A 25,983-nucleotide genomic window follows, 5' to 3' on the forward strand; every position below is an offset into this window, starting at 1 on the left:
TTTCATATAGTATTTTCATTTCAGTAGAAATAGCGATTCTAGTATTTTTAAACATTTCAACTGAATTTAAAAAAATACGAAGTTGCCTATTTAATGTAATCCATCCAAACGGTAACAAATTTCTAACCTAAAAAGTCAGTTTAATTTGGTTCGGTTTGAGTGTATAAGAAAGCCATAAAAATTTAAATCGAAACTTAAAATGTTTCTATCCGATCCGTTGTTATTCGCATTTTCATTAATAGTTAGCGGATTAATCTTATTTTTACAGATTTACTATGTATCCTTTTTGCTACTTATATGCATATCATCAATACTGTAACTGACATTTATTTATTATTAATTTATACATGAGTATTTTACGTATAATTCTATTAATTACATCGTGATTATTTCGTTATTTTTTGTTTCAATAGGCAACTGCATGTACATGGTATAGTACTTAATATTTTTATCAGGTGATAATTTTAACAGATTTGGAATCAGATTATTTGAATGCCCAAGAATGTTGCTCAAAATTGAATGTTTGGGTGAAGCCAAAATTAGGAATACATCTCTTTTTGACATTTCTACTATTAATTCATGGTCATTGGATTTTATCACTTATCAATTTACCAATAGCTGCTTGGATGCTATATGATATAATTAAAACCCCATGTGGTAATATGGGTGTGTATGATCCCACAGAAATTCACAGCAGGGGACAATTGAAGAGGCATTTAAGGGATTGTATGATTTTCATAGGATATTATATGATATTTTTCTTTGGATATCTGTATTGGTAAGATTATAATTTATAACAAGTATTTTGATGGATCTTTATATTTTTAATATTTTAGCATGATTGTTTCACTGTTAGAGGGAGATCCTATCAATAGAGATGATGAGGGTTTGATGGAATTTTGAAGAATTTACTAATATAACCACTTGATGTATTTATTTATTTATTAGCAATAAAATGTAAACAGAAAATTTTATTTTAATAATGCCATTTGTAATAAAGGTATAACATTTATCGACGAAATATCAGCTAATACTGATTCGATATTAGTTAATGTAGTCACTTGCAGTAAATTGTCCTTCCTAAAGATCATAATTATTACAGCCAATAAAGCAATTACCTCCAATGAATCATATGCTAAAACTAAATCCCATAATTGCAATACTTGCTCTGGTGGCAAATGACCGCTGAACGCTCTCATCAGCCATTTAAAAACCACTTTTATGCTATGAAAAAATATTTTTGTAATCATTATTAGGGTATGATAGTAATTGATGCTTACGGAGATATTGAAATTTCCCGAAAGTGGTGCCACAGTGCCGGTTCGAATTTTTGCAGAAGCCTTTCGAACAATAAGCATATTGACACGATTCCTTGCTCATGGCCGCATACTCTATGCAGTCTATGCCAGTATCTCAAGTAAAATGCTCGAAAAACGTAGTATAATTTCAACGGATCTTGGAATAGGTAACATATAGGTGCTGCGTACATCGTAAAACCGTGAAACGGTATTACTCCGCTAGGCGGAAAAGTCATTGTGTTTTCTGATGTAGGTTGCTTTCCTTTCAAAATAACTTGCATGTAACCTGGCTGGCTGGAAATATGCTTCAAAATATCGCCATCACGCATGAAACATAACATCACCTAAAAACTACGTGCATTTCCATTAAGAATTGCACAAATAATGGTGTTACCTGATATAGAACATCTTCGAAAACAAAATACTGATCGTCATTCGAGGCCGTTAATTGGATATCCTTGATTATTAATTTGTCTATCATCAGATCGTAGTAGAGCGTGTGGTTTTTCAACGATTCGTAATATTCGCTTTGCTAAAATCAATCAGTTTATTTTTTGATAAACTAAAATAAATATGGTACAATCATATTTATGTCAGCCCCAAGGACTAAAGACCACATCTCGGAGCGCAAATTTTTTGGACAGCCACGTTTCAAATACTCTTGAGCAACTGGAGCGTAGTGTTGAGCTAACACTCTTTCTCCAATCTGAATTCGTTCAGCTTCGAAAAGTGTACCATAAGTATGAGTTCCTAAAATTTGTTCGCCTCTCGATAACTCGCCATAATGTTGCCTCTAAAAAATATTTTTTATATAACATTTGATTTTTAATAATTTCGCATTACCAATTCCGGGAGATCTTTAACTTTAATTGGTAAATGGGCGAATTCCCAATTAGGATCGATATCATAGACTTTGCAGTTTGGGCTTTTCAGATGAAGTAACACTTCCAAAAAATCTTTTGGCGCATATACAGGTCTATACTTGCTAACGTCGATATCATAATTACTTAGTTCTCCCCATTTTTCTGATAATTCCTCCCTGTCCTGTGAAGACCGCGCCCTTGCCAATGTAATTCCTAATTCCGAGCACATCGAATTTAATGATTTGTGAATCCTCTTGTCCCACTGAACTTGGGCCCGTTTAAAAAATGCCAAGTCGACTATCGGGGAATCCATTTTATATTTCTTATTCGATGCAACCCAATGAAATACGTTGTTCTTCATATGACACTCGATTCCTTTTTCGCGCATTGCTTTCATTAATGTTTCGTTGAAATTGTTCACGCTCACATTGGAGCTAGATACCAATTTCTAAAACCAATATCTATATAATACCTATTCCTTGATAGTTATATAACAGTGCTTTACCTGCACTTCTTCAATGAAACCAATGTACGAGGGGTGTTTTTGAATGGAGTCGCAGATCTTCTGAGAGGTATGCGGCATGCCTTTATCTTTAAGTTCTTCCATGGTGACAAATTTCGACAACTCTACTAATTTTGAATCAATCAAAGCAAATTGAAACGCCGAATAAGAACAATATGAAGTTACTTTCAGTTTCTCCAGTAACACCTATATAGTTGCTATGGAAACCTGTTTAATCGATTTATGACGTAATCATTACATATTTCACAATTTTGCTGCATATTTGATGTACATTATTATAATAAAATTAAAAGAAATTAAATGCCCTATTTTAGAAATGGGTAGTGGTTTTACAGTGATACTCGAAGTGGTATATTAAAATATTTTCAGAACATTTCTAGTAATCGTATTTGGACGTACGCCATGAACCTGTATGGTAAACGAATGAAATATCTTGAACAACAAAAATATTTTACTCAATAATAAAATTTTAGTTTTTCTAAAACATGACAATAAAAACATGTTTGTTTTATAGTTGCTGCAATTAAATTAGATTTTATTTTAAAAAAAGTTTAAAAAGCGCGGGAAAACATTGATAACGCCATCTTCAATAAAAATTCCAAGTAACAAATTTAGTAATTAAGTGAATAAAACTAGGGGAAACAATTCCTATAAGATAAGCTGTTGGTAGAGAATAATTTAAGTATCGTTAAGTATTTCGGGCTATCGTTAACGAATTGTAAAGGTATTGTTTTATTTGCAGATGTGCTAAAGGAACAAAATATACCTTAATTTCTGGTTAAAAGTGTATAAGAAAAGTATTTGAGGTTATGTGATGTGTTCAGTATAAACAAAAGTATTATTGTGCCCGCGTAAATCAAGAAGGTTTTCTAGGGGGCTGTTTCTCCTGTTATTTTCAAATGTTTTATAATAAATAACCTAAAAGGAAGTTGTTTAGAGTTTTGGAGACAATTCAAAATTTTGAAAGCAACAAGCAATCATGGATATCATGGAGCAGTTGTTATGCCCACAGATATCTATGGATGTAGATGATACACCATTGGATCTTGGTACTCTATTTGACATAGTACATATAGCAGACTTAAAATATATATTTTTAATTTTCAATAGGACATTCAAGCTGCAGCAATGATGATGGAAAGAGTGTTCATGACTTAAATGAAGATTTAACAGAAGATGAAAAAATCAAATGTAAGTCTGTTACTTTGACATTTCAATTGGATTTGATGTTTTGCTTAAATTCTTATCGGTTATATATTTTCAGTATTACTGCAGAATGATGACTTTGATGTATCTCAAATACCACAAACTCTCACAGATCATGAAGAGTCTTTGAAGAAAACATTATTTAATGTTGGTATGTTCATTTATATATAATAATTACAGTTTTATATAAATATATAAAAATAATATTCATTTTTTAGGACCTGCAGTTCAGTTTATGAAATTGCATTGTACCTCATGTAACATACATTTGGGTTCAGCTCCTATCAATCAATTTAATAGGTTTATACATCCCCTTTTACATGTCCTGCTTTGTAAAGGTTGTTATGATTTTTATACAAGTGGGGATTTTGAGAAGGATGAAGATGGGAGTGAATTATATTGCCGTTGGTGTGGTCAAGGTGGCAAAGTTATGTGCTGCTCAGATTGTGCTTTTGTGTTTTGTCAGGTTTGATATGGTTTTCAATTGGGTTTACAAATTAATATATATCATTTAATATAAAATTGTTACCTTTGTTATAGAAATGTGTACGTGGAAATTTGGGAAAAAAGACACTAGACTCTATTAGAGACAGTGATGACTGGAAATGTTTTGTGTGCAATCCAAAACAGTTAATCAATTTAAAATTGATATGCAATTCTTTGTACCATTATATCAAAGATAAAATTAAGTATGCAGGATATGCTCATAGTTAGAATTTATTTACTAAATAGTTTAAATTTTTAGGATTGTTAAACAAGGAGGCTCTGTAGATGAATTAAAGAGAGACTGTACTTTATGCTGTAATAAACCTGTAAGTAAAGGTCCAATTAAAAGGAAAAGGAATAATAGTGAAACGGATGTTACTTTTGATATAAATCTTGAACAAAACAAGAAATTGAAAGCGAAACAAGTGCGTAATCCCGTGTCTGCTCCATGGCGAATGATTGCTCCAGCTTTGGTACCGATAAAAAATCAATTGAAACCTAATCTGAATATTCCGGTTAAAAATACACAGAACGTTGTAAGAAGTCCGGCTGCTAACAATGCTGCGGTGCTCGTAATGCAGAATAAGAAGCAAATCTCAATAAAGAAACCATTAACTATCAATGCGGTGAGTGGAAACTCATTACGCATAGCGCTTCCAAAGCAGTTATCATTACCAGTGACTCGCACCATACGACAAGTTGGGCCTCGAACTTCTCATGTCTACAATTTTCACCCGACATCAAAAGTGGACAAACAACAGCCATGGTTTGAGAAAGCCACTAAACTGGTTGGAAATATTACGGAGAAGTTATCGTGCCAAATATCTTTATTGTCTAGTGAGCAAAAAAGTGCTGGAACTGTAGAAAAATTAGCAGTTGTGCATAACAAATTGCAAGAATTGCTCAGTACTTCCGTTAATTCCTTAATTCAAGTCAGGAAAAATTTACGAAATGAGTTCATGGATGATTTGAAAAAGACGAAGCCTAATACTACTCTCAAAGCAAATCAAAATGAAATTATTTTATTCAATGATCAGCGTAATTTACATGTAACTAATAACTCATTAAGAGTACGACCTCCTGCTTCACTAATGAAAATCTACAGAAATAACAAGATTGTTAAGGAAGTAAAACAAGTTGAAGAAAAAGTAATAGTGGAAGAAGATGACGACGATGACGATGTTAAGTTGATTGAGGAAGAAATTGAAACTGTAGAAATTCTTGACGAGGATGATGACATTGAACCAATTAAGCCCCCAGACACGATCGAAATCCCTATACAGGACAACCTAATAATAGATGCGGAGAATAATGTAGAACTGATTGAGCAAGTAGAAATTCCTGTAGTCAGAGAAGACGATATACAAGAAGGTACGGATAAAGTCGTGGAGAATGAAAACAATTCAGAAGAACATATTGAAAAAGATTCAGAAGTACAATCTGAAAAAGAAACTCCTAATAGTGATACAGAAAAAAATACACAGAATGAAGAATTACCGATTGGCGTTGAAAATGGCGAGAATACAAATAAAAGTAATGAAAATAGTTTAATAGAATCTGTAGATGAACCTGAAACAGTTCATTTGAAAATGTTAAATGGAAGTAAAGAAGAAGGTGAAGAAGTAAGCAATGTTAGTTCAATATCGAAACTTGCTAAGAGAACAGATTTAAGTGAAAAGGAAATCAAGAGAGCTATGAGCGTTAAAGTGATTCTTTCTCAATCTGTGCGAGCTGATTTGGAAAATAATGTTGAAGATTCGTGCGAGAATGGAACTAGGGAATGTTTAAAAAATCTGTCGCAGGCGACAGAAAAAGAAGACTGCAATGAATCTTCGCAAAAATATTGTCAGAATAATGAATTAATACCGGGAGATAACCAGGCGGTCTGTGAGACAAATGTAAATGGTCGTAAAATACATACAGAGACAAGCGACGATACGATGTCTTCAATTGATGAATGCTGTAAAGAAAATTTACAAAATCGTATAGACGAGAATAACAAAGAGGTACAACAAAACGCGTCAAGTTCGATAAGCAAGGAATCTGATGCAGATTTTTTAAAAGATAATGCAAGTGTTGGAACGGAAAATTTGTCAACAGAAAGTCGCGAAGAAGATAAAAATTGTAAAAATGGTTTATGCAATAACGTAGAAAGCGAAATTTCACTTGAAGCACACTGTACTACTGAATCTGCAATCGAGGTTATAGCAACGACGTAATTCCTGTTAGATTGATATAAATATTTGCATATATGTATATGTTTGTAATTGTGATGATTCGATCATTCATAACAAATAGTATATATTGTGATACATGAAATGTAATTTTTATATCACAGTATCTAAATACGTTAGTAACCCTGTTCATATACATATAGGCAGATTCATCAACAACATTATCAAGTTGTGCTGATATTGATGATGAAATATTCATAAAAAATGCGTTTGTTGTTGTTTGGGTATATTATTTTTGATTTTATATTAAAAGCAAAACATACTATTTTTGTATATAACATTTTATAAGTTTATGCAAAGAAAATAGAATATAATTATTATTTTATTTTAAATCTATCTACATAATAATAATCAGTATGTGTTAGTACAGTCATATTTACATCCCTTGGTATTTATCTATATGCTCAATATTAGTCTATAGATAATTACAAATTAATTGCTGAGATAAATGTTAAAAATTCATCTTGTCGCTCTTAATAAATCAACGCATATGTATATAAAGATATTTAATTATAACTTAATGAAATCTGTATTAAAAAGTGCAGTAAAAAAAAAATATTATTTTATTTTATTATATTTAATATATATATATGTTCTATGATTTGAAAACTTAGCAACTTACCTTTTGTCTGAAGTATATCCCATGTATATCAAATTGGCTTGGATATATAATTGTCTAACCACATATATTAATGTAAATACACAGTTTTAGTTATAATTTTAATAATAACTAATAAATGTTGTATGGTGTAGTCGATATTATGTCTATTGTCCAATCATATTAAGCAAATTCAGTTGTTTTGTAAAAATAAATATGAAAATGTTTTGTTTTGTTGGCATTGACCAATATTTATTTAATAAACTCAAATTGAGTTACTTTTATTATAGAAAATAAAGTTATATAGTTTCGAATCCAAGTTGTCTATTATTTATTACAAATATATTATTATCATAGGGTGAAATAAAAATAGCATTTCTTTAAGCAGATATACATTATATATATATATAAAAAAAACAATTGTCCCTAAAATAATATAAATTACGTATTATAAACTAATAATTACAATGTGTCACATCGAAATTTAAAGCTGCATTTTCATTTCAATTTATTTTGGAATTGGGTCAATGCACAGCGAGAATCCTCCTATTTTTTGGGTTACTCACCTTACATTGTGCATATAAATATTTTCAAAAAATATGTTTTGTGTATAAAATTATTTATAAATAAAAAAGGAAAATAACAAAAAATGAACACCTTATGGATTATAATGTATAGTGACATTGAAATTATTTACGCAAAATCAGTACCTAAATTGTCCCTTCTTCGCTCTTCCATTGTGATAGACTCTTAATGGAGTGTAAGAACCATTGGTGTTGGCACCTAGAATTCAAAATTAAGTTTAGTACTTTAGATAATCTTGTTGTATTTTGGATTGGCTAACCATTGACAGTAGCAGGAGCTGGCCTCGGAGGCTGAGCTAGCGGAGCCGCGCATTTGGGCTTCAAGTAGAAGTGATAGGATAAGAAATAAATAGTCGCAATTATGGCTGCAGCAACGGCGAACCATTTGTGTACTTGCATGAATTGTTCATGACTTTCGGAGTACGCAATGCCACCAATCAAAGCTCCGATGAAGCGGCCTACAACAGGAAGAAGTATTAAAAAACGTATTCATTATGTTTGGATTTTGGGTGTTACCGATGCAGAAGTGTGTTATGATTGGGAGAGCTTGACCGCAAACTGTGAATCTTCTGGGAACTAAATGTCGAAGATAAAGTATGGCAGTTGTCCACATGAGATGCAATGAAAATATTTCAAAGGCTTCGCAAATGAGCAGAAGCCAGGCGTTTTCGATAACAGCCAGACTCGTGTAATGGATTATGTAAAATGTGAAGGCGGTGATCAGAAGGTTCGTGTGTCCACAGTAGTCGACGATTTTCTCTGCAAAAATTAAGAACGGAACAGCGGGCAATGCTCCTGCAGTAATGGTGAGTCCAACTAAAAGTGGTGATCCGGATAAGTCGGCCACACGCCATGGGAGGTAAGAATCCATGGCACTCCAGAATACGCCGAGCATTGTTAAAACCACAGCCAAACCGGCGATTTCGAATCCATATTTTCTTACAGAAGACATTGGGTATGCTAGTAAACCGCATTGTGTATGCCACCACCATTCTGGAGGACTCAGAGGCATTTTACTAAAAGTATTCGACTATTAGAAAATAATTGTAAACATTATGTAGGATATTTTTACCTATCGAATAAGATTATTAACGCGGCTAGGACCATAAGGACTGAAAATATGATCAGAGAAACGATAGGATGATTTATAGCTCCAATTATCGGTGCTAGAATTGCAAAACCTAAAGCTCCGCATGCCAACTGTTTGCCAACGTCTCCTCGACCTGTTGATGTTTCTCTAGTTGCTATAATGATTGCAGCAGCTAAGAGAGCCACGGCCGTAGCTGGGAAGATGTCTGCGAATGATCTTATGAAGAGGTAGAGCCAAAAACTAATGTTGTTGTAGCCGCATTCGGAAACTTTTAACATATTTTTCGAGCGGTACGGTTCGTACACGTTGCATTTAACAATCGGATGGCAAGAATTTGTACTTTTGGTTAAATTACTCTCCACTTCTGGCGCAATTCGGCAATGGAAGTCGCTACCTGAAAATTAAGTAATTTAGTTATTGATACTCGATACGACAGTGTTAGAACTGTACCAATTGGATAAGTGCAAATGGTATCTTCGTCTTCTTCGGCATTTCCAGTTTTAGATGGAAATAGATTGACGTTCAGATCGATTGGTTTCGAGTATTTTGTGAAAACTTCGCAAACCACAAATCCATTTGCGTCTGTGTAACACAAATGCGGATGCGGAACGACTTCATCCGTTGTTTGCGATTTCTGCAAAAGATAAATGGTTTATAAGGTATTATCGCACTTGGTCTAAATGTGCGGAATGCATCACTAATTAATTTGTAATAATTACGAAGAAAAAAATATATTTACCGCAGACGATTCATCGTCTTCCACGATGATATCATTCTCGTTGTAATCGTTTTCGTCGTATTCGTCAGAAGCGACGCTCGTGTCTTGGTCGGGATATATTGTTGTCACGTCGCTGGTCAACTCCATGGAACTTTCACACGTGAACCGGCAATTGGTCACGAAAAGAGATCCGCGCTGCACGGACAAAGGGAAATTATTTAATTTTTTTTTTATCGGAATCAAAACATTTACAATTCGAAATAATTGATACTCACGTTGTCGCTGTTCCAGTTGTAACAAGTTTTTTCGACGCCACATCTTTCTTGGAAAATGGTACCTCCGTTAGGGTCGCATGTGAATGTCACGCTCGGTGGGCTTCGTACCTGATACGCGCAATGATTATTGTAATTGCTACTTTCAGAGTGAATCCAAACAACTTACGATCGTAGGGACAGCCGCCAAAAGCCAATAGAAAATCGCGGCCAGGATGAAGCAAACTGCGATCATGACTCTCAAATATCTTCCGGTCTTACTCCGCTTGTTTCCTTCCGGTCCTCCTGCTAATTTATCTGCCAAAGGAGCAGCAATGGCGGGTCCGATGAGGGCAATGCATGGTGCCACTATCGATATGATCTTTGCCTCCTCCACGCTCAATCCCTTCAGCGTCATGTGCAACGGTAGGAACGGAAACAGACATCCCATTCCGCCGAAGAACAAGAAGAGGACGCATTTCAGCGATATCAAACTGCTATTGATGTGTTTCATGATTTTTAATTTTATTTTTTAGTATTTGTTTTAGCTTTTTCCTTTCATCTGTGGATTCGTAACACGTTTCCCATAATCTGCAAGCGACGGAAAATGTGTTTAATTCAAAATGTAATAAATGCGAATACACAATGTAGGTAAAAGAGGTTGAAGGCCGGCAACTCTCGTCGGGCTTACATCATCGTCATCATCATCATCAACACAGTGGCGCGTTTAATGCTTTCTATGAATGTGTTTACTATGGTTTGTTCTCTCCTTCGAATTGGTATTGGATTGGGACTGATGTGGGTTTAAGGCTAGGCCAACGATGTTAATTATAAACTCTTCGACGAGGTTACAACATTAATTTTTATTTATTTCCTTAAATCTATTGACATTTAATTCGATGATAAATCGGAGCCGCATGTTTAGACCGTGTTATCCAATAGAAAATGCGGGTGGCGTAAAGAAATAGCGTCTATATGTAAATAACATTCGTTTTTCATCCCAAAATAGGCACCGCATGTCTTTGTTTGTAGTATTGTTCTTCCTCTCCTTATGGTTCATAGCAAACTAATTGCGTTGTGACGTAATTAGTTTCTTGTAAAATTAATTCATCATTTCCGGCCGAGGTGAACGAAATGGGAATTCCGTCATGGCTTCGTAATATTTTAGATACAACAGGAAACGACTATTCTGCAATGATTTATCATAGAGATTCGATACTCTTCTACGTATTATTAATACAGTCGCGCGATTACTATGAAATTCTATTCATTTCATGAAGTTCAATAATTAGTCGGTTTTTTCTATTTAATAATAACCGCAAAGATATTACTCAAAACTTAGCATGAATGAATATTTTTCCGGTGAAATAATGTCTACATATATTTTTTATTTAAGGTTATTTTAGTATAATGTAATAGCTTTGGAATGAGGTAAGATATGTTAATTTTATATAGAGAAAACAAAATGAAGGACGTTGGAACAACAATTTGTTGACCGTCTGGGCTTGGGAGTTATCAAATTGATTTCCATATGATGTGTTTCCAGGCTACACGCTTTACTGAACCTGGAAACATTGCCATTGTGGTGTTGCGTCCATACGACCCCATTCGTGTGAAAATTTATTAGATTAATTAATGTAGTACATAATCGGCGCCTGTCCATCTAATTTATAGCGTAGCTTTAAAGGTAACGAGCAACGAAAAAAGAGAAAAAAAGGTAAAATCGATAGTTATATATACGTGGCGGACACTCGCGTGGAACTGGAACACGCACTTTTATTACAGCTGTTGTAATGAATTACGTGTTTTACATGGAATGGCTTTAATCTTATGATTAAAGGAAGAAAACAAAAGAATGGCGTTGTAGAGAATGAACAATACGGACAGTGTGTGCCTTCTTGATTCTTTCCTTCTCTCTATAAATAACCAATGACATCATCGATCCGTGTCAAAAGTCAAAAGCAGATTAAGTATCTCTATTTTGTGTATTTTGTTGCCGTTCTTCGCGGATTACACTTTCAGCAACTATGAATATTTACACCACTTTAGCGACATCGTCCTTTCTTCTTTCCTTTCTTTCCATTTTTTTTTTCAAAGTGAGAATATCCCCTTTCTGCGCGGAAACGCACAAAAAGAAGTGCACTTGGTATTCCGTTCGAGCGAACGGGGGGCAACATAAAAAGATATTATCACCTGGTATAATTGCCACCATGAATGGAGTCCAGTACATAAGGTTTACTTGCAGACATACATAATTTATGAGCGTACAGTTTCCTTCCAGTGCGCACTTTTATTTCTATTTCTACTGATTACATTTCATAATAGTAGCAGCACTCGCCGCTTACATAATGCATAATTAAATGGAAAACAGGTATAATTGTATTTATAGAAACATTGAAGCATCGATCAGTTATGAATTCAAGCTGTAGAAACAATAGAAACATTTCTATTATACACTTTTACTATATATAAAATAAATTAATTAAATAATTTAAAAAAAGAATATTTAAACACATGCTTAGAGTAATTGATAATAGTTTAAGTTGAAATAACATCAATATAAAGGCCAGTTAATAGAACAAATGATTTAGATAAATATTATGTACTAAGGTCATATGTTTTTTAACGTTATAACAAGATTAACATGTATAAGTTAAAACAATTAATGTACAATGAAATTATCATTAATTATAAATGTATGTTTTAAAGTTTATTAAACACTTAAAAAATATGATTTATATATTACTATTTTTTGTCATACAATACTTTGTTAAAAATGTAATAAAATAAAGGAAATTGGGAAATTAGGAAAGACCTATGGTCTTATGTTATTTTATTAAGTTTGAATGCTCAATTTGTTCTTTGTGTTTATAGAATATAGGTCTTAAACAGTATGTTAAGAGTGCATCGTTAAAAACGACGTAAAACTCAATACTTTCTGCATAAATGAGTTATGTGCATATATATCAAGATTAATATCTGAACGTCAGTTGCAGCTACAAAAAAAAGAGTAATGAAAACGGTCAACAATGCAGTATCTACCCTTTTAATCCCCTGAGAAAGTATTAATAGGGTGAATATTTAATTTCAAGGGTATGTAAATCCACGATGAATAACAGTCGTAACTTTTCGTTAGTCTGCAGTGTTCATTTGCAAAATAAAGGAATGAAAAAATAAAGTTGATATGTATGAAATGCCTATATAACTTTAATTATCCGTAATCGTGTTTGTGCACTAAAATGTCTTGCTCTAGTTTTAGCCAGCAAATATTATTTTATGTTACTTATGCGTTAGAATATTGTTTTTGATAAGTAGTTTTCAATATTGTATAATTAACTATATATTTATAATACTAGATAAATGTAATGTTATTTGTTATTACTTTGTGTTGACGTACTTTAAGCATTGTGTTATGAAGAATATAATAGAAAAAGTATGGAATATGTGATAACGGAAATAATAATCATAGAAGCTGTTACGCCCATTTGTGTAAGTAATGAAAGGGATATAATTTACAGCAGTGCATGTAAAGAATGTTAGTTAATAGGTCAACGGATCAATAATATATAAAAAAAATACTGAAAATGTAAAAAGTAGGGATGATGATGGCAAATTGCACGTAATATGTTCTGTCTATGTATATTGACCCAGTTTTACGAAAGTGGGACTAGATTTTGATGATTCGACGGGGATACTTGAGATGTGCAAACAATGCGTCAATCAAAATTTGCTGCAAGGGTTTTGGGGGAGTTGAGGCAATAAAGGGATGGTACGAATAAAAGCTTTTAGAGCGTGCGAAATGAACTGCTGTTGCTCTTGCAAAAAAAAAACTTTAACATCAATGTCAACCTGAAAATAATCTTGGCAGTTCCAGAGCGCACACTAATTGCACGTTTAACATGCGCCACTCTCGCATAATCCCGACGAAAGCCACAAGTAGTCACAGGAATTAGCATCGTATGTGACTTAATAGTAAATAGTGGGATTGTGCGGTGAAAGCACAAATGCGTTTGTATTCGATTGGATTGGATTACACGTATGATAGGAAAATTGAAGCAAAACTATGAATCCAGATGGACGGAGATATTTCCGTAATTGATGACTTCACAATCTGCCGTAGCACGTGTATGTGTGTGTGGGGGACACATACGTATTATGACAAATTTATACTTTTAGAGGACCCCCGAAATATCCGTGACATCATGTCCAGTGACCAGTTTGTGAAACTTTAATGTTTTCGTTTCGCATCCTAACTCTACATGTTGTCCGAGCCGCAGTTACGAAACCAGATAATTATTATCAAAGAAGAAACACATAAACTAATTGGATCTGATAAGTTTATAGCCTAAAATGATGATTACTTCAATGACACTTTATAGGACTTTGAAACTCTAGGGATCGTCGTAAAAGAATAGCGTTCTGCAGTTTGTACAATAATAAAGTTAAATTTTAGTGTCGCGCAAAGCAGAAGACAAATAACAAGGGCGTAAGACCTGCCATTCTATTTTTAAGTTGTTTTATTTTTCATTTCGTCCGCGTTCTTGTAAATAGTTTGTGTCGCGCGGCGTTCTACTATAGTTTCAAAATAAATTTAAACTAAAATTTCTACTACTCTTTCTTCTATTTTTTTCAATATTAGATTATTATTAATAATGCATATGTGTATTAATAGGAAACAGTAGTCCATTCAATGATAATTGAATACGTTTCGAACAAATCCATGTGCAACATCAGATTACAAACAATTATCATAGCCGGACACTTCCCGTTACCAAATAGAGTCACCCGCGAAGAAATGACATCATGCATTTGCCATTAACATAAATTTTCGACTTTATTAACCTAAAACCCGCGTGTATTTTTTTCATCATTCTTCTTCAATTAGACACATATTCTTCTCTTCTTTTTTTTTGCTACGAAATGTAACATCCAATTTAGGTCATGGCGAACGACTCCATTATTTTAAAATTGTATTCATTCCGAGAGACTAATATTAAAACGTATCCAAGATTGCGTTAAAGAGATTGCAATTGTCGTTAATTTCTTAACTCCATTCGAGCGTCCGTGAATCATTAGTATTTTTAATCTGAATGATTGCCAAGGTAAATATATTTAGTTTAACGATTAATCACACGGCGCTATTTCTTATTATGAAATAATATACGATATTCAATTATTGAAAATGTATTTTTTAAATACTTTATTGAAACGAATTGAAAATTTTGTAAAAGGACTTATTTGAATTGTTGCTTCGTTTGTGTATTAGCAGGTACTTAAAAATCCTCTATTCAGTGCAAAACAACTTTCTATTTTTTTTTACATATTATTACCATATATTTGCAATAAAACTCAAATAGATATACACGCTACATACATTTTCGAATTTTGTGTAGAAAATATTTGAAACAATAAAAATTCGAATATTTCCTTAATTGGTGGAAATACTTTTTGGGATATGAATGAATATGTTGACTGAAATGAATGAATGAATAAATTACCTTAAGTCGATGAAAAACGAGAACGATTCGGTTGAAATCCAGATAATTCGTATTACTGTTAAATATTTAGACACTTATTAACTAACTAAAAGCACTTTGTAATTGTTAAATTGCACATAAGGTTCGTATTAAAAAGCTTTGTTATTGTGAGAGTTCCTATTTCGAAAATTTGAAAACAAATGGTGCGTCTATGAGGGAATCGCGCGAGCAACTGGTTACGAGTTGTAGTCCAACTCTATACTACACACACTCGTCCTCCTCAATACACGCGCGCTCCGATTGCCTCGTGAGGTCATCGGCGTATATAACATTCACATACAAAAGTCCTCAGGTACTCAGGTACTATAGAAGACGCAACCTAAAGCCATCAGCAGTGGCCAGCCGGAAAGGCCCTTGCGACGATCTCAACCGGAGTTAGAAAATACTTCTGTTGCATTAAACTGAATCTGCACGAGACGTTACTCATTAACAGTATAGGTAATAGCGAGCGGGGATTGTATTGTTGTTCTCTGTAGAAATTATGTTTAATTGAATGATAAATTATTGCAGGTGAACATAGTTTATGGTTCCATTCAAGACGGACCGCAGAAGCATCCGAAGAAACAAAGAGCGCGCTCTTGCAGATATGAGAGTGGATTTCTTCTCATCTCATCAACATTCTGCGAGGTAACGGTACTCGACTGAATCTGCCTAAGAAATTGTACACCGAAATAATGGCTGCTGCAGTTCCTCCTATCGTCTATCTGCTTCCGATATTTACTTCATCGCAACCCATTTAACGTTAAATTTAGATTTTCGCTCGAATATTAAACTATTTATTTACTTTGCGCTTCCGAAACATTTTCCCCTTTTTGCGAAGAAGATGCGTACTGCCGTTTGTTGCGTGACACAAACCCAACTGCCAAGTTTTATTTCAGAACGCGGACCGTCGTTGATCTAGTTTCAAGCCGTAGTAAATCCAACACCGTCGAGTATTTTCACACAAAACAACAACCCACGCGAATCACTTCTTCGCAGATCCGCCCAACGCACACGATTCACATTCAACGTTGATCGATAAGTTACTCACGAAAGTGATAGTTTCCATGGCAATAAATGTTGGTAATATTTTATTTAAAACAGGCAATTATCTTTCTAGTACTTTACAGGAGTTGAGCAACGCGTATCGTATCGCGTTTAATTATAATTTAAAACGGTAGTTTACTCTTCCAATTTTTAAAATTTGCTACATTAATATTAGATATATTCATTTATTTATTTGCTTTATTGATTATAAACTAATGTGAAATATTTTATAATGATGAAATTACATTAAGAATCAATAATGCAATGGAAAATTCAATGCTACTACTTAAATAACATATATAATTAAATATGTTATTGGGTCTAAAGTTCATTATAATTGTATGTATAAATAATACGCACTTATTATAGCACAATTTATACATAATACTCAATAATAAATTTCAGAGAAAGTACTATATTTAGAGTAAATCGTCTTAACATTATCTCGTTTCATATAAATACAATAATCAAGAAATACTATAATTTCATTTTTGAAGTTAAAAATATATTTGTTGCCGATAATACATAGTAATTGCATTGTAATAGTAATAATTTGTGTTAAAACTTTAAGGTTTAATTAATTTTTATAATAATGTCATTATTGACAGATATCTATCTATAAAGGCTATTGAACGCTTTTGAACTTCTAGGCTATTGTTATACTAAAATCTCTTTAAGAATGTTGCAGATCAGTCCAAATTGATAATGGTTTTGTTTAGTCTAGGAATGGTATTCGCGTGCATGGAAGTAATGCCAAGTACAAATGGATTTGCATATATCTTCGGTTGTTTAAGTGTTTCGAGGTTTAATTGTCAGTTCGCATGTTTTGGCTTAGAAAGAAAAGGAATTTTCCACCATGTAATGCTGTAATAATATGAAAAACAAACGACAAAAAACACATAAAATAACGGCAGTAAAATAAATGAAAATTGATACTCGTTCATGGAAAAATCTCGAGTCGAGGCATTGATTTATAAATGGGGTGACATTTTATTCCTGCAGCGAGTTCTCTCTTCTTCGATGCTCTTCCATCCATCCAATCCAGTTATACGCATCGAATGCGATGCAACTTTTTGCGCGGATTTCATATATAAATAAGAGTCTCTCTTTCACTGAACACCGGAATACATTGTCTCTGACAACGATGAAATTGAATTTCCACCGCTCTTACGCGCCATGTTTAATTCATTCAACATTTTAATTGATGTAAACAAACATTAAAATGCGGGGAACGGGGAGAGAGAGAGAAACCATTAGGGTCGAGCGATTGAACGTTCGCTTCTTTGTCCCATCCGAAATCAATGGATTTAATGGACATTGTGAATTGCTATAGTATACGATAGGTACGTTCGCAGCCTGGAAGTAAATTATGAATGCAATCGATAATCAATAATTCATGTGAAACGGTGCAACAGAGAAATGGATGGGTTCTGCATCGGTAATTAATTATGCATGTAACAAGACAAGTAATGACATATTAGAAGTTCCATTTGGGTTCCGTACACGATGGCAGACTTTGCTTCTTTGTAATTACCATTGTTACAATACTCACAATGGAAACATCCAGCGCAGTAATATCTCTTTTATTTACGATCATTTCTCTCATTTCATGCTTGTTTGCATACATTGCTTTAATTTTTTATAATTCAATATAATGGAATGTACCTATATTATTCAACTTAGGATTAAATGTTCAGAAATGAAAGTATATTTCGTTAATTTGTGTAATCCAAATATGTTCTCTGAATCCATATAAGTATAGTTTCTAGTCAGGTAATGAAATCAGGAAAATATCAATATAAATCATTTGGTTCGTAAGCTATTTGAGAAATGCGTACAAAGCATAAATATTAATTTCTTAATTTAAAGTATCAAATGGACGCAATTAATTTTGATTTTCTCAATCAATCAAAGGCAAGAAAATTTTCTTAGAATAAATGCATTATATAATCGACGCGGCTTTTAACCAGTTTTCTCTCGCTATACGTATGAATTATTTATATTTAAGTAAATACCAGTTTAAGAAAAATCTTTGTGTACAAGTAATAAAAAAATCAAATCAAATTTATTCGTAAATGAATAAGTCAATGTTTATAATACCAGAATGATTCGCGCTTCGTCCTTCTGCTTTAACAATTCTTCGCGCACTTCACTCTCGTAACTTCTCGAACGTTCCATCCGGCAGTGACCACGTTTTCTCCATTTGAGGTGTATTTCTTTCGCGATCGCCACTGCATCACCTGGAAACAACGTAAATTATTAATCCTTCTTTTTGCAAAGATAAAGTGGTTGGAGACAAAGGAGGGTGAATAAAAGATGCAACGAGTTGTTGTTCCTGAACGTATAGATACATTTCGGTTCAATTGTGTGCAAGTTCTTTGAGAATATGAAATTATTTATACGCGAAACAGTGTGCGGAAAGTTGAAACGCAGAAATAATTTAACAGATACACACGCCAACTGGACACGATGGGCTTGGCAAAAAAAATATAACTGGGAAGGGTGCTTTGATGTGCTTGTAATATTTATTAAGGCCTGATTACAGCCTGACCCAAATTACGTAATGAATTCCATCCATGATATGCCTTTTTCGTAATATGAGTGTGCGTTTTTCGCGAGACCTCTTAATGTAATTAACGAGCTTATTTACCGAATGGTTGGTCTGGAAATACGTTCTGTGCGTAACTGAAGGGCTCTTCTATGGTTTTAAACACTTGATAGGCAACTTTGGATTCCTTAAATTCTATTCCTTTTGTCAAAGATTCGTTCATTACTCGGATGAAAGCGGTCCATCGGGGTTGGAAGAAGTGCGAAACCATACCTACATAATCATATGATATTAAACAAATTGTTGGTCATTAGTAGACAAATATTATTACCAGACCATTGTTTATTAGCGTAATCTTTAATTTCACCATTCGGACCCCAGAGTGTGATTTGGTTTCTCGCATTGAATTCGTACAGTTTCCGGTCCTGAAGCACAATTAATCAATAAAAATAAACATTCCTGAACGTTCGAGGTGCGATTCGCAATTGAAATTCACCTCATCGTTGAGTGCACAGGCTTTAGCTGCGTTGATCCATGACCCGAGTAAGAAATTTTCGTCGGTCCGCAATATCTTTTCTACATCATCGAAAACCTCTAAAAATACATTCGCCGAATCCCTAAAGCAACAATAACAAGTAACATATTTAATCAATGCTATTTATAGAAAAACGCACCGAAATTGCGTAATATTTTTCGCTTTAAAACCGGCAATGAGTCGATCGTAGTATTCGTCAGCGAAATTCTGCAGAACTTGTCGTGTTAAATCTACCACGTCATGGTTATATGCGCGAGTCGTAGAAACTCCTTCCAAGAAGTAATCCCAAGCTTCCAGCAATTCGCAGTGACTGTACCAGGTCTACGAAATAAAATTTATTAGCACCTAACATTTTGTTTGTTTATGTGTGTATTCGAATGAATTAATTCATCAATCGCATTGATAAACTGCAACTTTACCCAGGTTTTCAATCGTGTGCTCGGCGATTTGTTGTAAGTGAATTTTCCGCGTTGTTTTTGCAATCCTTTGAAATTGTAAACGGTTTTCTGAGAAGAAAAATAATCCATCATTTTATGACCCACTCAATGTTGTCAATCCAGTCTAAATATTTACTTGCAGAACGTGCCACGCTTTCTGCAGATTGCCATCATCCGAGCCGTACATCCTCAGGGCGTACTCCGAGAACCAATGCGTCAAATCCTCGATGGGTTCCTGCCTCCAAGACATTTCGGTCATCAAGTCGTAGATTGCGTAGTTCTGATTGATACCTTCCGGTGTTAATCCAGTTCCAATCATTGTGCCGCCTTTCATCAATCTTGCCTCGAAAACCCTCTAGAAAAAAAATCGCATTGAAAAAGATTTAAATCGTACAACTTTATATGTTGATATCATTTATAAAAAAAAATACATTTTCTTTAGATTTGTTTTTGTGTAAATTACATATATGTATAAATATATTGGTAAACATTCCAGTCTGATGATATCACTGTATAAAACCGTTATTGTAATATTACATTTTATTAGCAAATCATTTATTTAAAAAGACATGAAAAATATGACCTCACTTTTATTTAATAAGATTATATAAATATTCATTTAATAAATAATACAATTGTTTTGCAGAATTTTACAAAAATATTTAGATATGGTTTATTTAAAATTCACAGAAATTGTAAATCAATTAATTGGAATCATAACTACGCTGCTAATTTATAGTGTCTATGCAATAACTTTATTTTGTATAGATTCTATTTTAAAAATATCCCATTTATTAAAAAAAAAATGTTTACACTCTTATTTAAATTATGTGATCTTTATTTAATTTTATTATACGAATTATCATCGAATTGAGAAATAGATTCCTTCTTACCTGATTGATGATATCCGAAGATCCAAACATACTCAATGTGCCACCAAAATTGTGTAACATGCACCAGATGAATGGTTGTCCAAAGTATGAATCGAATCGACCGTATTGTGGGTGTTGTTCCGATTGTAAATCCAGTATGATCATTTTTCCCTAAAAAAAAGTTACTTAAATAATAGTGATATAATCACAGTAGTTTTTCTGATAATTTGTAATAAAGTGTTTATGCGTGATTAACTATAAAATGTTCGTTTATATCAGGTTTTTTTTACTGAATCTGTTTAGGTATAATGAACTAATTATACAGTTACCAGCTGGAACTGAAACTAAATTATTTAATGACTTCCTGTGATTTACTTAATAGCAGTTTGAAAATCAGACAGATCCGCAGTTTAAGAGAGTCTCCGTTTAGATTAAGATGTGCGACGGACGAGGAAAAGAAATAGAGAAATCTTATTATCGATCATACCAAGGGTACACTTGTTAAAAGAGCTTCCGCTGCATCGGGAGTCCAAAAGTCCGAGTCGTAGTGAAACAACCATCCTTGCATTAACCTGCAGATAGAAAAACTTAAATTAAACAATACTTACTTGAGGAACGGAAGTCAGCAAAGCCTTTGCTCGTTTCCTATCCCAAAAGATGATTTCGTGCACGAAAAGCCATCCCTGCATTACCCTAACAAATTCGAACATTGATTGACACGAAAATCTCCAAAAATGGGCAGAATCAAATGTTCGTTTATATAGCGAAAGCACGAGGTGCGTCATCCCTGAATTTAATTAATTAATTAGTTGATTGAATTACCAAATAGCCTGCGGGTCGACATCGGTCATCGCTGAATAAATGGAGCTGCCAATGGCCCTCAAATAGTCCACGTCGCTCGATATTGGAGGCATTTCATTGAAAGTATCGCAATTGTAGACGTGATCTGTGCCGAATCTGCGAATCGTCTGAAACAATACTAATTGATTCGTAATATTCATAATTTTCTATTAGAATTACTTCGGTCATAATCATATTTCCAACTTTTTTGAACAAACTGTCCGTGGGATCCAGCAAATACGGGCAACAATAAGTATCATTAAAATTGTTCCATCTAGGCAACGCGTGTAAAGTAGTGTTAGGAAATAATCTGTGAGTGAAATATTAAATTAGTTATATATTATAAATATAATTAAAGCAAATTTGCCTTTTGAAAGCAGCAGGCACTTGTCCTGCAAAAGCTGGTAGCACCGGGATAATCCCTAGCTCTCTCATCCTGCTCAATATTTTCTCCTGCAACCGTACGGTTCTCTCGTGCCAAGATACCCGAAGCGGTCCACCCCATCCTCTCACATTTCCCATTCGATTCCTGCAACGAAAAATCTTCAATTGACTTTTCACACACAGACAAATTTATATAATACCATGGCAAAAATGCTGGACCCGTGAAATGATCGTCGATTTCTTCTGACTTCATTCCTAATGCCATAAAAACATCCCTCCAAATAGCTTCTTGGCCATTGAACGCAAGCACCAGATTGAACGAATTCATAGCGATCCAATCTATATGCTTCTCCCAATCTCTCCAAGTCCACCAAGTGAAGCTGTATCCAGCTGTACAAACGTTCTGATAATATCGAAACCTAAAAAATAAACATGAAAATACGGAATTGTGCTTTCATCGTCACAATACTTGTCGTTGAACGGGATCGTTATGTTTATGTTTGGAAGGTCTTCGGAAACGTCAACATAACTAGTTTGCCAAGCGATGTGGTTCTTCAAGTAATACTTTAAGTAGTAATTGAATCCCGAAGCCGCTGCGACTCCGCTTGTTCCCAATATCAAGATGTTTCCATCGCGCAATTTAAGAAGCTGAAAGAGATGATCTATTTTTATTTACAAACCGTACAGCAATTAATACGCTACAAATATATCAATAGATCGTAAAATTGAATTGAAACCATTGATACTTATATACACAGTTGATGGATAAGAGTCATTTAATATTTTTTTTTTGCTCAATTCTATAAATCGTATTTATTATCTGGAAACCAATAAAGTTTGTTAATAATAATGTTGTTTTTCATTGCAAGGCAAAATAATCTTAGCAAAAGAAAATCATGTTATTCAACATGGTTTCGTAATTTTTTATAACACATTTAATCAAGGATTATCATTTTTAAGCTCGTATCTATTAATAATTTTGGCAGTTGCATGGGTTATATCATTAAAGAACTATCATCATTAATGCCACGGATAATCTCTATAGGCAACCAAACATACAATTAAATTTTGAATTAACGCGACATATATTCTGATTGTAGCTAAATCGTTTCGATCGATTTACAATAATAAAAAAATGTAATTTTAAGAATGGTACTGGTGCATAATATACATTTTTTTTGAATGTATATTTTATTTAAGCAATAAAAAACAAGAAAATAATTCGAAGATAGAAATAGATATTTGAGCTATGGTTATAACTTACACTGAAAACGTCTTTTCCTTGAACTGCAATAGATTGGTTAATGAAAACAACGAATTTTTCGTAATGATGCGGCAACGCGCGTTGTATTAAAGCAATCACGGCATCTGTTTGAACATAATCACTTGTTTTGGGCTTAATGTGACCCAAAGATTTCTCGAAATCTGCAAATGATAGATAGCAATGAGAAAAAAACAAAAATTGAGAAAACGTTCATTATTTATTTATTTTCCGTATATATAACATATTCACTTCGTTGCATACTAATTCAACTTACCGATGGCATAAGCTGCAGATATCGCGAGTACAATGATTGCTAACCTCGGTATCATTTTGAACTCTGGACAACCCGATGTGATGACCGGACTCTTGCACTGACGAAATTGAAACCAATGCGATTTGACCGATGGCTCAATTGGATAACACTGCCAGCGATTATTTTCATAATGCACACCAGGAAGTTACAAATCTAATCACAAAGAAACTCAAATAATTAAATTCAAAAAACTTTATTTAACAGAAAATATATATATTTTTTGTCTTTGTAAAAATAATAATTATAACATATAGCAAATTGCAGTAATAACATAAACAAAAATGATTACGTTGCACATACAAAAAAATGATTACGATTGTTGAGTATTAATGATTGGACATGGACAAAGCGTTAGTACGCATTAAAATTTTTAGAAAAGCAATTTATGCTATGTAGACAGTATCGTTTATACGAATGACTCCAGGAACGTTGACTTCCATACTAATTCCCATAGTGGTAATTATCTCCCTCTCTTTGTTAGGTTTTTGATTCTTTAAGCGACGGTACCTATAACATTAGTTTAATGATTACTTATATATCTGTTACATTTTTTTTAATATAAGTAAAAAATATTATAATGATTTTGACATAATTATTTCGTGATCATGAAGTTTTGGTGAATTTGATTAAGATTTCTGATATAATAATGTGTAATGAAATTTTTGTAATTCTAAACTAAAACTAATATTAACTAAGAAATTATCCGATGTAAACGACGTCGTTCAAGCGGATAGTTCCTTCTTTGTAGACTTCTAAATAAATTCCCATCACTGTAAGTTTTCCTTCAACTGGGTTATCTTTGATATCACGTAACCGACGATACCTAGAAAAGTAAGTTATTACATGTCGTAAAAAATAAATATATTTCATCGTCGCTTATAAGTCATGCAAATAGGATTGCTCAACATATTTTTGTTTTCGATATGTCTCGTCACGATAAGATAATTTAACATTGGTATTTTTCCGTTTATAATTAGCATTGTTGAATCGACGATATAGTCGAACAAATAAACGTAGCGCGGATCCTAACATAAATAAATAATAAAAAGAAAGTGTGTATTACGTTTCCATTGTTTTCAATGGTTCTCTTTCTGGATTGCGAACTCCAGTATCCGGATTGATGGTGGTCATGATGCACCTGGTGCAAGGCTTAACGTTCCTGAAGACGGCTTCACCGATCTTCAGCCATTCCCAGTCATCCTCTGCATAGGCTGGAGCCCCCTCACCGGCAATTGTAATCGAAGACCTGAAGTTCTCGGATACCACGCGGTTCTCTTCGCGAAGCTTATCGTTCAGGTCATCAACGGAAGCTTGATTCACTAATAAAACTGCGCTCAAATCTGAGTACAGGCCCTTCGAAAATAAATAAAATTGTGACGATCATGCAATCATTTGAATATTTAACATAACCGAATTACTCACTGCCGATTTGTTCGTTAAATTCTTGTAAATAGAAAAAGATTTGTATATTTTCAGGATATTCCTTCTGTGTTTCATAGATCCATCGTGATATCCAATGCGAAGTCCTGGTGTCGAATCTCCATGGATATAATTGGAAATCCAGTTTGCAGCTTCGTCGCCGCAATCAATGGAATATATCTCTTCGCTTTGGTGTACTCTGCAATCAATGGATTAAAAACAAATAGTTGTTATTCTTCTACAAGGAATGTTTACTTGACTCTCAATTCTTTATTCTTCAATTTAGTAGGAACCTTAAACAGCAAGGTAGGCATACCGGGTGCATCTAATCTGATCTGATCCTTATCGTGAACAGACATTTGAACCAGAAGTAACTGAGGAAACGTCCTGGCCGTCTTGAACTCATTGTTCTTCTCGCCATATACCAAGTACGTGCTGTATGGATAGAAGAAACATTATTATTTTTTTTATTTCGTTAAGTTCTTCTCTACTTGCCGATCCCTTAATTGTAACCCTTCTTGGTCCTCCGGATTCTGCCTGATACCGACATCCGTGCAGTCGGCGGAAGTCAGTTCCAGCCTTCGGCCACTCTTCAGAGGATGCAAGTGTAGTTTGGTGACGTTCCCCACGGCCTTCCATGTCCTGATAAGGTTTTCATTCTTTGGATGGAGGTAGTAATAAATAGCGGTTGCTGCAATCGCACCAAGAGCTGCAGCACCACTCGTGTATTGCATGTTGAAGTAGTTCATTGGAATAAATGAAAACGTGCTCCTTATCGTTAGAGAACTTATCGCTTCGGAGATTATTTTCTTGCTACAAAATCTAGCTCTTTACAAACTTATAAATAAGGCCGAGTCACTGCTTTGATGTATGTAAATTGTCAAAACCATGTATGCAAGGTCAGATAATAATTACCAGATCATTTGTTTATACTACGCACCAATAATGCAGCACGAA

The 25,983-nt window shown here is 33.8% G+C and overlaps 6 protein-coding genes across 8 annotated transcripts; 2 read left to right on the forward strand and 4 right to left on the reverse strand.

Moving 5' to 3' along the window:
* Positions 1 to 88: 88 nt before the first annotated feature.
* Positions 89 to 967, forward strand: LOC108567275 (protein cornichon homolog 4). The gene is made up of 3 exons (XM_017927641.1): positions 89 to 277; positions 456 to 778; positions 837 to 967. Exons 1-3 carry the CDS (start codon positions 200 to 202, stop codon positions 901 to 903), a joined length of 468 nt encoding a protein of 155 aa, XP_017783130.1. The 5' UTR covers positions 89 to 199; the 3' UTR covers positions 904 to 967.
* On the reverse strand, positions 921 to 2,895 carry LOC108567274 (TBC1 domain family member 19). Its single transcript, XM_017927639.1, has 6 exons — positions 2,667 to 2,895; positions 2,142 to 2,609; positions 1,879 to 2,091; positions 1,693 to 1,830; positions 1,281 to 1,642; positions 921 to 1,224 (listed from the first exon to the last, which is right to left on the reverse strand). The coding sequence occupies exons 1-6, from the start codon at positions 2,766 to 2,768 to the stop codon at positions 972 to 974; spliced, it is 1,536 nt and encodes a 511-aa protein (XP_017783128.1). The 5' UTR covers positions 2,769 to 2,895; the 3' UTR covers positions 921 to 971.
* Positions 2,896 to 3,292: 397 nt separating this feature from the next.
* On the forward strand, positions 3,293 to 6,867 carry LOC108567346 (arrestin domain-containing protein F). Its single transcript, XM_017927758.1, has 7 exons — positions 3,293 to 3,371; positions 3,427 to 3,733; positions 3,795 to 3,875; positions 3,949 to 4,041; positions 4,109 to 4,356; positions 4,431 to 4,579; positions 4,636 to 6,867. Exons 2-7 carry the CDS (start codon positions 3,664 to 3,666, stop codon positions 6,593 to 6,595), a joined length of 2,601 nt encoding a protein of 866 aa, XP_017783247.1. The 5' UTR covers positions 3,293 to 3,371; positions 3,427 to 3,663; the 3' UTR covers positions 6,596 to 6,867.
* Positions 6,868 to 7,631: 764 nt separating this feature from the next.
* LOC108567324 lies at positions 7,632 to 15,487 on the reverse strand. The gene is made up of 9 exons (XM_017927713.1): positions 15,350 to 15,487; positions 10,042 to 10,442; positions 9,876 to 9,983; positions 9,622 to 9,795; positions 9,333 to 9,516; positions 8,865 to 9,276; positions 8,309 to 8,808; positions 8,053 to 8,250; positions 7,632 to 7,991 (listed from the first exon to the last, which is right to left on the reverse strand). Exons 2-9 carry the CDS (start codon positions 10,363 to 10,365, stop codon positions 7,912 to 7,914), a joined length of 1,980 nt encoding a protein of 659 aa, XP_017783202.1. The 5' UTR covers positions 10,366 to 10,442; positions 15,350 to 15,487; the 3' UTR covers positions 7,632 to 7,911.
* Positions 15,488 to 18,460: 2,973 nt separating this feature from the next.
* LOC108567323 (alpha-N-acetylglucosaminidase) lies at positions 18,461 to 23,688 on the reverse strand. 2 transcript variants are annotated; one of them, XM_017927711.1, is made up of 16 exons: positions 23,569 to 23,688; positions 23,295 to 23,455; positions 22,500 to 22,678; positions 22,231 to 22,449; positions 22,014 to 22,175; positions 21,827 to 21,956; positions 21,629 to 21,774; positions 21,294 to 21,378; positions 20,828 to 20,977; positions 20,071 to 20,289; positions 19,917 to 20,003; positions 19,637 to 19,818; positions 19,459 to 19,579; positions 19,294 to 19,387; positions 19,065 to 19,235; positions 18,461 to 18,654 (listed from the first exon to the last, which is right to left on the reverse strand). In XM_017927711.1, exons 1-16 carry the CDS (start codon positions 23,621 to 23,623, stop codon positions 18,506 to 18,508), a joined length of 2,310 nt encoding a protein of 769 aa, XP_017783200.1. In that variant the 5' UTR covers positions 23,624 to 23,688; the 3' UTR covers positions 18,461 to 18,505. The 2 variants fall into 2 exon arrangements, with proteins under 2 accessions (XP_017783200.1, XP_017783201.1); XM_017927712.1 differs by lacking the exon at positions 21,294 to 21,378 and adding an exon at positions 21,415 to 21,499.
* Positions 23,689 to 23,843: 155 nt separating this feature from the next.
* Positions 23,844 to 25,980, reverse strand: LOC108567344 (mitochondrial amidoxime-reducing component 1). Of its 2 annotated transcripts, XM_017927756.1 has the most exons (6): positions 25,522 to 25,980; positions 25,282 to 25,461; positions 25,030 to 25,225; positions 24,671 to 24,960; positions 24,300 to 24,430; positions 24,024 to 24,114 (listed from the first exon to the last, which is right to left on the reverse strand). In XM_017927756.1, the coding sequence occupies exons 1-5, from the start codon at positions 25,773 to 25,775 to the stop codon at positions 24,307 to 24,309; spliced, it is 1,044 nt and encodes a 347-aa protein (XP_017783245.1). In that variant the 5' UTR covers positions 25,776 to 25,980; the 3' UTR covers positions 24,024 to 24,114; positions 24,300 to 24,306. The 2 variants fall into 2 exon arrangements, with proteins under 2 accessions (XP_017783244.1, XP_017783245.1); XM_017927755.1 differs by lacking the exon at positions 24,300 to 24,430 and having other exon boundaries at positions 23,844 to 24,114.
* Positions 25,981 to 25,983: the final 3 nt, after the last annotated feature.

Source organism: Nicrophorus vespilloides, unplaced genomic scaffold (assembly GCF_001412225.1).
Source record: "Nicrophorus vespilloides isolate i.1.1-1 unplaced genomic scaffold, Nicve_v1.0, whole genome shotgun sequence".
NCBI lineage: Eukaryota > Metazoa > Arthropoda > Insecta > Coleoptera > Silphidae > Nicrophorus > Nicrophorus vespilloides.

Excerpts from the sequence above, each read along its gene's own strand:
- LOC108567275 (XM_017927641.1), top strand. The coding sequence starts at position 200 with ATGTTTCTATCCGATCCGTTGTTATTCGCATTTTCATTAATAGTTAGC. Across the intron at positions 278-455 it reads TATTTTTACAGATTTACTAT|GTGATAATTTTAACAGATTT; the intron begins GTATCCTTTTTG and ends TATTTTTATCAG. Across the intron at positions 779-836 it reads TTCTTTGGATATCTGTATTG|CATGATTGTTTCACTGTTAG; the intron begins GTAAGATTATAA and ends TTAATATTTTAG.
- LOC108567274 (XM_017927639.1), bottom strand. The coding sequence starts at position 2,768 with ATGGAAGAACTTAAAGATAAAGGCATGCCGCATACCTCTCAGAAGATC. Across the intron at positions 2,092-2,141 it reads TTAAAGATCTCCCGGAATTG|AGGCAACATTATGGCGAGTT; the intron begins GTAATGCGAAAT and ends AATATTTTTTAG. Across the intron at positions 1,831-1,878 it reads GGGCTGACATAAATATGATT|CAAAGCGAATATTACGAATC; the intron begins GTACCATATTTA and ends GATTGATTTTAG.
- LOC108567346 (XM_017927758.1), top strand. The coding sequence starts at position 3,664 with ATGGATATCATGGAGCAGTTGTTATGCCCACAGATATCTATGGATGTA. Across the intron at positions 3,734-3,794 it reads TGATACACCATTGGATCTTG|GACATTCAAGCTGCAGCAAT; the intron begins GTACTCTATTTG and ends AATTTTCAATAG. Across the intron at positions 4,042-4,108 it reads GAAAACATTATTTAATGTTG|GACCTGCAGTTCAGTTTATG; the intron begins GTATGTTCATTT and ends TTCATTTTTTAG.
- LOC108567324 (XM_017927713.1), bottom strand. The coding sequence starts at position 10,365 with ATGAAACACATCAATAGCAGTTTGATATCGCTGAAATGCGTCCTCTTC. Across the intron at positions 8,809-8,864 it reads TTAATAATCTTATTCGATAG|TAAAATGCCTCTGAGTCCTC; the intron begins GTAAAAATATCC and ends GAATACTTTTAG. Across the intron at positions 7,992-8,052 it reads AGCTCCTGCTACTGTCAATG|GTGCCAACACCAATGGTTCT; the intron begins GTTAGCCAATCC and ends TTTGAATTCTAG.
- LOC108567323 (XM_017927711.1), bottom strand. The coding sequence starts at position 23,623 with ATGATACCGAGGTTAGCAATCATTGTACTCGCGATATCTGCAGCTTAT. Across the intron at positions 21,775-21,826 it reads GAAATATGATTATGACCGAA|ACGATTCGCAGATTCGGCAC; the intron begins GTAATTCTAATA and ends GTATTGTTTCAG. Across the intron at positions 21,379-21,628 it reads GTCGACCCGCAGGCTATTTG|GTTAATGCAAGGATGGTTGT; the intron begins GTAATTCAATCA and ends TTCTATCTGCAG.
- LOC108567344 (XM_017927755.1), bottom strand. The coding sequence starts at position 25,775 with ATGAACTACTTCAACATGCAATACACGAGTGGTGCTGCAGCTCTTGGT. Across the intron at positions 25,226-25,281 it reads AATAAAGAATTGAGAGTCAA|AGTACACCAAAGCGAAGAGA; the intron begins GTAAACATTCCT and ends CATTGATTGCAG. Across the intron at positions 24,115-24,670 it reads CCATTGAAAACAATGGAAAC|GTACCGTCGCTTAAAGAATC; the intron begins GTAATACACACT and ends CTAATGTTATAG.